The sequence below is a fragment of the Ptychodera flava genome, chromosome 19 (genome assembly GCF_041260155.1).
Source record: "Ptychodera flava strain L36383 chromosome 19, AS_Pfla_20210202, whole genome shotgun sequence".
Classification (NCBI taxonomy): Eukaryota; Metazoa; Hemichordata; class Enteropneusta; family Ptychoderidae; genus Ptychodera; species Ptychodera flava.
Window position 1 is genome coordinate 19,716,304 of NC_091946.1, and position 10,077 is coordinate 19,726,380.

General features: G+C 38.1%; 2 protein-coding genes across 2 annotated transcripts in view; both read right to left on the reverse strand.

Moving 5' to 3' along the window:
• Nucleotides 1–1,999, reverse strand: part of LOC139118817 (protein FAM124A-like) — a 37,801-nt gene extending 35,802 nt beyond the window's left edge. The window contains exon 1 of the mRNA XM_070682297.1: nt 1,641–1,999. Within this exon, the coding sequence (XP_070538398.1) occupies nt 1,641–1,672 (32 nt within the window). The 5' untranslated portion in view covers nt 1,673–1,999. The remainder of the gene's footprint in view (nt 1–1,640) is intronic.
• A 6,532-nt stretch (nt 2,000–8,531) lies between these two features.
• On the reverse strand, nt 8,532–10,025 carry LOC139118819 (centrosomal protein of 19 kDa-like). Its single transcript, XM_070682301.1, is given in 4 exon segments — nt 8,532–8,802; nt 8,804–8,931; nt 8,934–9,302; nt 9,923–10,025. Coding segments are annotated over 3 exon segments (483 nt in total). The 5' UTR covers nt 9,202–9,302; nt 9,923–10,025; the 3' UTR covers nt 8,532–8,715.
• Nucleotides 10,026–10,077: the final 52 nt, after the last annotated feature.

The following is a 10,077-nucleotide window of genomic DNA, read 5'->3' on the forward strand; positions in this document are numbered from 1 at the left end:
TGAAAAAGTTTGAGAGTCCTAATATCTGACCCCGAGGCCTAGGCGCGTTCTACCTTAACTTAGAGAAATTCGCTTCTATGACGGCGCTACGATACTTTCTATTAAACACAGATCTATTAAATTCCAGGCGTATTTGCTCTCAGTCAACAAGGTGAAAAAAAACCCACTCCGTCCGAGGCGACCTACTTAGTAACGTCTCGGTCGATTTTCAGCCCAACAACCCGGTTAATCTGAGCTTGATTGCCCAAATCACAGCAAACACACACCTTTGTTTGGTGTCTTAACCTGGAATGGAACAAGCTTGCCGTGTATTCCTGTCAAAAGCAACCTTGTTGCGGATGTTTCCTCTCTAAACAAATAAACCCTACCTCTCTCCGCCTGTTTGTTGGTAATTAAGTGCCCCCTTAACATGGCTATATGGCTTTCATTGTCAATACGAGTTATTGTGAATTTCGTCCGGGTGTTCTGAATGGGCCCCTTTCAGTTTTCTTCACCAGTCTGTCAAACCTCACCAGCAGCAAGGCCACAATGCGATATTATAATCCGTGGTCCTGGAACGTAGTGTGGTTGATATGGCAAGTCACGCTTGCTATACGAACTTTTTGATCCCAGTATTGGTTCTGGCAATAACGAATAATGAACTGATCGTTAACCTCTGCCGGGGGACGAAACAGCCGGATCAACGTTCAAGGGAAATGCATGTATACCGTCGTAAGAGACGGTGTTCCCGGCTTTTTTTTGATAAACACGGCATAATGTGAGAAATTGCGTGAAGTCAATCACGCCCATGGCAGGGGAGACTGCACGTGCTACCTACGTACGCTGCTTCGCAAAACGATGCAATGTAGAAAAGACATATTTATCAGATTAAATTCATCTAATTCCTCATGATATTACGCTGCTTATTTCGCTTGATGTGAAGAAAAAAATAAATGGTGTGTTTTCTTTGAGAATAAGTCTCCTCTCTCTCTCTCTCTCTCTCTCTCATTTGTGGCGGCTTTTCCATCAAAATGTATCGTTCATGCCAGCTGCAAGGTATTCGTAATCCAAACACTGGCCTCGAAGCGATGAGTATTCGGCGATCGAATGGACGATAATCCAAAAATAGCCGACACAAAGCAGCCAGACTCGGTCCTACAAAGGATTAAGTTTCCGACGAGATAAACACTAGACCGCGGTTATATGCTCGTGACTTAGCATATTCATTCCGACTGCGAAAATTGCGCAAATTTTTTTGTCGGCTACTAATAGCTGGAGTTGAAGTGACCCTAACGAACCCCCAGTGAGCTCATACAGGGTCCACAGCGAGAGGACATATCGATAGAGCATTTACAGCGACAATGAGTCGAATTCCCGAGAGAAATCGCACACCACCTGGTTCTATGGCTTTGTCGAGTGGCCCGAACTTCTTTTCTCTGATTTACAGTGTCGATCTGAAAAGGTCACGCGAGGTGAAGCGACTGTAATTAAATGGGCGAGAAAACCACAGGTTTGGCGTCTGTCATTAAATTAACACGGCTTCGCACCTCCACTGTCACGGTGCAATTACGCGCCGTTTATCACGTTAGTGTACCAAACTGGTCGCCTGTACACTTGCGGTTACTGAACAACATCTATAAGATGAGAATTATCGCACTAACCTGTCCAATGAGTAGAACTCGGCAGACATCATTGGTTCTTTGTGTGTGACGATGATCAAAGCGGGTTTCAAAGGAAGTCTACGTCCACACGATGACGCGTCGACCACGGCGTGTGCATATCACCGTAATTTCGTCCGCTCAATCTTGAAACCTGCTACAACTCTCAGATTTCTTCGGTTTTCCAAAAGAACGATTACTCTATCGGGCTGACTCGATGATTACACATTTTATACGTGGCCGGGATACAAATATTAGTAACAGCAAACTACGCAAGTCGAACCAGAGAAGGCGCCTGTATAATTGAAAATACCGATCAACCACAATACACTTGGTGTGCAAAAAATAGCTGCTCGCATTACACCGCGTCCCATATCATAACGGACCATACCACTTACAGTGACAGGGGTGCCAATATCATGAAGAAGTGCATTTTTAGGATCTTCCTGAAAGCAATTATATTTTAATGTCCTTCAGTCCTTTCCGCCATCCCTACAAAAAGTTATGTTTATCTCGCGAAAGTAACTAGTGTCGAAAATCAAACTAAAAATACCTTCTCACCCTGATGAAGTCCCTAACCTCCACTGAGCTTGAATGGAATGTCTCTACTGACGCTCAGAAGTCTGTAGTAACAAACGAGATAAGGTATACGATACAGAGATAAGCATGCCGACCTTGGTTAGCTTACAGGTAATTTATGTGTATTAAATAACTTTGTTTGCAAATGTGTATGGCTACGTGTGTTGTAAATTCATTTGCATGTAGTGCGCTCGCATCCTAAGTTCATATTTTTTTGTCATACGGGAAAATATCATAGGTTTCTTGCAAATCAATAAATAAACAAACTATAAAGCCTTCACAACACTACGCAAGCTGGGAGGGGGGTATTCAACCCATAGCTGAATTAAGTGATCTTTCCTGTACGATAAAACTGGCTACCAAAAAATGCTTGACAATTACAAGTCATGGGGACACACCTGTGTTTCAATATCGCCCGCATTACTATCATACCTACTTAATTACGTAAACGTGTACTTTCAGGGGTATAGCATTACCAGCGTAGAGGGATACGTGCACACGCAGGCAAGTACGTAACCTTGGGCGTTACAGAAGCACGGTAGCTTCGCCGATTTCGAATCATTCTAAATGATTTGGCATCGCTAAAAAAATTACCGACCGTCAAAATCTGGTAACGTGGAAATGTTACATTTTATGGACACAGGCATCGCATATTGTACACACGAGTTGTGTTGCCAGTCTTCTTACATGTAATTCAAAACGCTTTAGCGAGAAAACAAGAAAAATATACTTACATGTGAAATTATATTACAAATATCATCAAAAGTTCTAGCGAGTATCCCTCTCAAACAATTTTGCCCTATTGAAAATGTTTTGACGGACAAGACTCTTCTCTACGCATCTCTAAAAACTGGTCAACTTCTAATGGACGTGGGGCATTAAATGCAAAATGTGAACTCAACCCTAGGTTTTGATTTGTATTACTTGTGTGACTTTAGGTTTAACTTAAAGTAGGATAAGGAAATCATTTGTCTTGGGCATAAATACAGGAGTGAAATTTGGATTATGTGGAGACACAGATGTAGGAATCCATCAAAATATCGACCACGATGGATTTGAAATGGTCAACCTCAATACGCAAATGCCTGTTCATTTTTTCATTGTTGTTGTTTTCAATTCAACATGTGGTTTGATATTTTCAGAAGTTGTGCGAGCCTAAATCTGTGTCTTTTCGTGATTGTTTTGTGATAGTTATTTTTTTCAGGAAATGGACACGTAGTACGTATTTCTCGCAGACCTGTTCCGAAGAAACCTTTTGATGGATTCAACCACCTACACAAGGATGTCTATTCATCTACAAGAGACAGAGGTAGTGAGTTGGATGGCTGTTGTCCTCAGGAGTTAACCATTGTGTGTGCTTGTTTTCCCGAGCCTACAGTTTTGGGAGACTTTAATTTAGTATTAGGTATATTAATTTAGGGTCAAAAACAGCTCGCTGGCTCGAGGTGCATGTCAAACTTACATGTAATCATTTTAAAATTCTCTTATTGATCAAAACTATAGAATTCCTTTCTTTGTTAATTGAATACAACTTTTATGGGTTTTCCATTCAGCTAACAAGCCGAACCTTTGCCTCGGGGCATGTGAATGAAAAGTCTGAATGTACTCATCACCTTATAACCCTAGACATTGATGCCCCGCACTACCTTGTACAAAAGTATTCTACATAATAACAATAGAGGGCGCTACACAGTGTTGCCGAAGCTAAAATGTGGTGGTTCCCTGGCGAAGCGCTCAGCAACAGATTTTTGTTTTGGGGAAACATAATGCAAAACTTTTCAGCGACTCACAAAAGTGAAGAAAGCGTAGTTTATATGGGTAAGCAAAATCAATATTCTCAAAGTTTCAAAGCTGGTGTATCTAAATTGTAATTTCCAAAATTCAGGAGAAACATGAAACTATGACCCATGGAAAAGATATGGTGACGCACTTGTGTAAATTTATTTGTCAGTTTTGTTTACTTTGCAGAATAGAATGAAATAACAGCTGGACTGCTGGAGGAGATATGTTATTTTTTAATAACTTGTCTGAAGACAAACGTTTCACATGCTGTAATACATTGACAAAATCTTGGATTTAATCACGATTTTGGCCAAAATGCATCTGTGAAGTTAAGCTACTTCTGTAAGATGTTACAAATGATTATCACAAACCACTACGTATGGAACGGTACCAATTGTTTTTTTCAGAGAGGTTGAATTTTATTTAAAAGATACATAATAGCAAAGTACAAAATATTTTTGTCAATTGTGTTGTTACTATCATTAGTTAGCAGCGTGTGAATTTCAGTCATCACTCCAACTATCTTATTTGCTCCCTTAATTTACAAAGAATCTTTAACTTGTCAAAGGCGGCTTACATGGTATTTTTTGTGAAAATTGATAAGCAAAATAAAACCACTTTAATAACTCACTCATTGCCATCATATTGATAATTTTGAACAAATTCAATGCAAGATGATTTTAACCTGAGAGGGATGTTATAGATTAGAGGAATTGGTTTGTTTGTGTTCATAGTAGCCAATCACTACAAATTTCCACTGGATGGCAATGCAAAAAGAGTGCAGTGGAAAAACTACATGTAAATACTGATCTTGCATGCATGTTTAAATTTATTGCTTCACAAACATGGCTAGCGTCACTACATATAGATATGCAAATTTGCAATAATGACTGAGTATTTTTAAAACTGTAGCCTATACATAACAAAAGCCAGACAAAGAGTTCTGGACAAATTCCACACATTTGAAAATAATTTACATAAAATCAAACATTGAGGTATTTAGCAACATTGATGTATATTTGAAGAACAAAATGGCCACATTACATGTTTATCTTATAGGTAGTATTAAACTGTTTTAAAATGTTAGTTTGCAGAAATGCAATAAAAGTGAACATGGAATTCCATTTTCATGTTCAAAATAAATCCAGAAAACATACAAAGCAAAGATCAGTCATTTTTTAAACTATTTTTCCAGAAAGTCAATTTTTTAGTAGGAGTTCCTCCTCAAAATATTGCAACACACTACCACATTATATATTACTGCAAGAAACAACATATTATTTATTAAACAATATTGCATGCGAGGATACATATTCATACATAACATAACAATCATTTCAATGAGAACATAACGTTGATTCAAAATTTCAATAATTACGAAGAAAAGTTGACAAAACTTTAAAAATACATCAAGGAAATTAAATATCACATAATAATATTCTACTGAATATTTTAAATTAGCACCAATAATCATTTTCAAAATTTTTTGATTATATTATGTATTTGAAAAATTCCACTCTGTAACTAAGACATGAGCATGCATTATCTACTTGTTTTGATGTTTTGTCAAAAAATCAATCTTTCAAAAATTATGATACACTGGATAATTTAGATGCTGGAATGTTAGTGGGATTGTTTCACTGATATGATGTTAGCATGATCTCATGTTCACAATTCATAATGTCTTAAAAAATATGTTTGGACAATGTCGTTTAAAAGAGACCATGTAATGGAAAACTGCAATCACATCATTCATTTATAAAAGCCCCAGCAGCTGCTGCTTTCAACATGTAGATACATTTCTCACAAAATGTCAACCAATTTACAGTAGTTCAGATTTAAAGTCTCATGCCTGGTTTCAATTTTTTTAACTGACACTTTCTGAAGCTCATCTAATATTAGGTAATAGATCTTTAAATAAAAAACAAAACACTTTTCTGGAATTATTGTAGATGAATATAGATGGATCATTAATGTTATTTTTCTCTACGAGTATATTTTCACAGTTTTGATCAAGTCTGTTCTTTGGCAGCCATGTTTTAGGAGCACCCCAAGTATGTCTACCCTCATGTTTGCTGACATGACTTCAATACAAGTTCAACAAAAAGCAATGACAGATCTCTTGATGAACACTGCAACATAACCTTCACTAGTGACTGCAAGCAGGTCAAAAGTGTCAGTGAGTGCAGCTACTGAGGCTTCATACATCTCACATGACCTCTTGGTGACCTAGACATCCTGGTGTTTTCGTGAATTTTGCGTTGCCCTTCAACGCTGAAAGTTTTGCTCTGTTAGACAAAAAACAAACAAAACTTTATTCAAAATGAGTGAAACTAGAAATCCAGTCCAAAATGCAGATGATACGGTCAATCAGAGCGCAGTTTATATCAAAACATTCTGTCGCTGACCAAAATGCCAGGATATAAGGTCACATAGAGGTCATGCAAAATGCTTTACTTCTGCAATGGCATGAACACTCAAAAAGCTAGCACTCTAATACTCTTTTTATCTTAACCACCCGGACTACCTTGGATGCCTGAAATTCCATGCGTTATATTGAATTACAGCACAATATACCTTTAGTGCTGTAAAATTCTGGTGAAATTTATATGAGTTCATATAATCTCTGGTACATAGGATAATATTTTCAATGGTAATCATGAGGTTAAAGACTGCATAATGCTTTAAGCAATTTTCAGTGAGGTCACTTGATAAATCGGTATGGAAAGGTCAGAAGGTAGTGTAGCTGATTACATTGAAAAAACAGGCAATATCAACAAGTCACTTTTCACACACATGCACATAAATTAAAGATGAAAATACATAAAACTAGGATTAAGTTTGCTTAGTATCTTAGGTATGAATTTTTATCACAATACAGAAATCATCACCAAGACAATCTCTTTGCTTCAGAAGGTAAACTGCCTACCATTATCTTGGGCTACCAACTATGTGTGTTAGAAAATTAGTCTTGCTATCATCCACAGGACAGTGACATCAGTTTTCTCAGCATTTCAAACATGTGAACACCACAGAATAGAAATCTTTGAAACACGGCAACAAATACAATCAAAAATTTTCAAAATGTGTGAAAATCAGTGAAGGGATATGTTTGTAGTCTTGACCCACTGATCTCAGTGATTAACATTTCTGAAGACACACCCCATCTCTCCATCCCAACTCAGTATTTTTAAAACATACATTGGAAGAATGACCATATGAGATTTGTACAGCTGTGAATAATGAGATTGAGAGAGCTTTACCCTATGCAATGCCAATTCCTCGTAAACCAGTCAACAATCACCATTGACAACAATAGCTTTGGATCAAACCATGATGGTCAATGGGCTAATCTCAATGGTGACTTTGGGCAAATGACCCAACATTCCCCAAACTGTACAGTTCTTTGTAAGTATTACAACTCTAAAAAGAACAGGATTCTGCAAACAACTATCAAATTTGCATAACAAAAAAGCATTGCATGTTTCTGTTTACCCATTTGCTTCTGGGCACACCAGCTAACTGACTGAAGACAGCTGTACAGTCAAAATAGTTTACGGTAGTATGCGCCTCAAAATTGAAAGACTGAAATTTTTGCTCAAACTTTCCGGACAGCAACTTCAAACCATTCCCTTATGAAATCAAGTATAAAATCAGGGGTCAACAGTCAGTACTGCAGAAAGAAATCACCCGATATTTCCTAACTTTTGAAATGACAGATGGCCGCCACCTCTGTGTTAACTCAAAGGGGAAAAATGAACTTTTGATTTTCACAAAAATAAGCTGGTGAGAAGTTACTACAAACGCTTCAAAAGCAGCCCCAAGAAAGTGGTAGATCAAAAAACGTTGTAGAAGTTTGAGTGTCCAGATATCTGTTTTCAAGGTCCATTCTACCATGGATGTACAAAGTTAACATCAATGATTCTACCTTAATACCAATCCACTGGATCTCTCAAAATACTGAATTTTGAGTTGCATGTAACTTGAAAATACTGTTTACGGTAACTATTGTAATATTTCACGAGGAACATTTGACTGAGACAATCGAGCCAAGTGCCGATGGATTCAGTCAATGGATACTTACTGATTTTCATGCAACAACAGACAATCAATCAAAATTGTTGAAGCGTTTTCATGGAAATGGGCATTTTATAAAAGCATGCAGTATTTTCCTAAACTGTGGATGGCTTATCAATTTTCCCAGGAGTTTTCATTCACCATATTAATTTTTTCCAGGATTTTTAAAGAAGATTTTTACAATTTTAGGACTTTCCAGCAGCACATACACTCTCCTCAAAGGTAGTTGCTGGGAACTTTTGGCACGCTATACAACTCAAATTATGTTGAATTTGATGATACCCCTCAAAATTAATAAAATTAACATTTTGGTATAGTCCTCTACTGTGTACTAGGTACACCTGGACCTAAAGACAAGCAAATAGGGGGAGCAGGAGTCAATTAAAACATGATGATCAACATGAATTGTAATATTCATAGCAAAGTATCAAACTGCTTTGAGTGGTAATATTTGCAAACAATGACTGTTATGAATAATTTGATAAAAATGGGTTATGATCCGAAAATCACATGGGAGAGCAGGTTCAAAATCATGCCCCCTCTCCCCTACCCCCCTCTAAAAAAAATATAAATATGCGCCAAGTGATTATATTTGGTGGAATGGTTAGACCACTATATAATGAAATAGGTGTGAGTGGGTTTAAAATTCTGGATCAGAGTCTTCTTCATCCCAGCCACTGGTTTCAAGTGCTGGCATAAAGTCCACTTCAACATCATACTCAAAGTCTAGCATCTCCTGGCTTCTTTTGGTGTTGTTGAAAAGTCTCCTCCATGAGAGCTTTTTTGTGCCTGAGAGTGTTCTCATCCACTTTATTAAGGTCCTCCTCCGGATCAATGGTGTTCTCCTTTTTAATGTGTCCAGACTTTCCTCCAAGCTGATGCCTTTCATGTGTTCCTGTATAATCCGTAAGAGTTTTTCAATCTGCATCCGGCTGATGTTCTCCAGGTATTTTTTATGCCTGGAGGTGCTCACCAGCTCCTCGGCGACACGTGTGATTCCCGACCTCTTGGTGAAATTCCGAATGGGCATGGTGCGACGGTGGAGTTTCCCTTTTGAGTTCTTGTACGTGACAACGAGTGCTGGAGGGTCAAACCGCACACCGCACTGTTGAGGGGTGATTGACATGTTGATAAAACTTCAGGGTCCAAGTACAGCACAACAATTCGTCCGTGACGTTACAAAGTCCAGTTTACATTCGGTATTGCCAGGTCATTCTCCAGCTATCTCTTTTTGTAGTGGATATTGAATAGAAAAAATAAACATTTATTATAAGTTTGATTTGTACTTTGTGTTTAAACTTATCTCAACGTAATTTGGCATTGCACACTTATTTCCATTTGAGAGACAAACACATACAAAAATGTCTGTGTTTTCACAGTCGCTAGATTACAGTATCCATGGAGATAATAAAGAGCTATAGCTACTAACTCCATTATCATAGAAAGTTGCTATCTTTGGCACATGTCAAACACTTCTGTTGCTAAAATAACCAGCTCATAAGGAGGGGTGTTCCCCCCCCCCCCCAAAAACATAAGTTTGCATATCACTTTGAGACAGGCGTAACCATGAGACACCCTATACTTGCCCCAGTCTTCGTTTGTTTCAATACTGGGTTTTCATTTCCCAGCTGGGTTCTACCATGGTTCTACCGTATCAACGCACCTCCAGGGAAACAATTAATTTTGAATGAACTCAAACTTCCATTCCAGTGGCCACACTCAATTCCCTCGGGTGATATCTCTGTAGTGCCTGGATAATCTATGCAGTGTCATTACGACAAACCTCGAAAACGGACGACCTTCGTGTTAACCGGAGATTTACAGTAAATAAAATCACACTTCCTTACCTGCTCAGTGCAGTAACATGTCCGAAAATAAACGGCAGTGGAAAGCTAACGTTCGTAAATATGTCAGAGCGCCATCTTCAAGAAACCCTTTGCAACGATTGGTCAATCAATGTGTGACCTTTGCCCTCGCTCAATATATGAATCGTTTCTTTTTC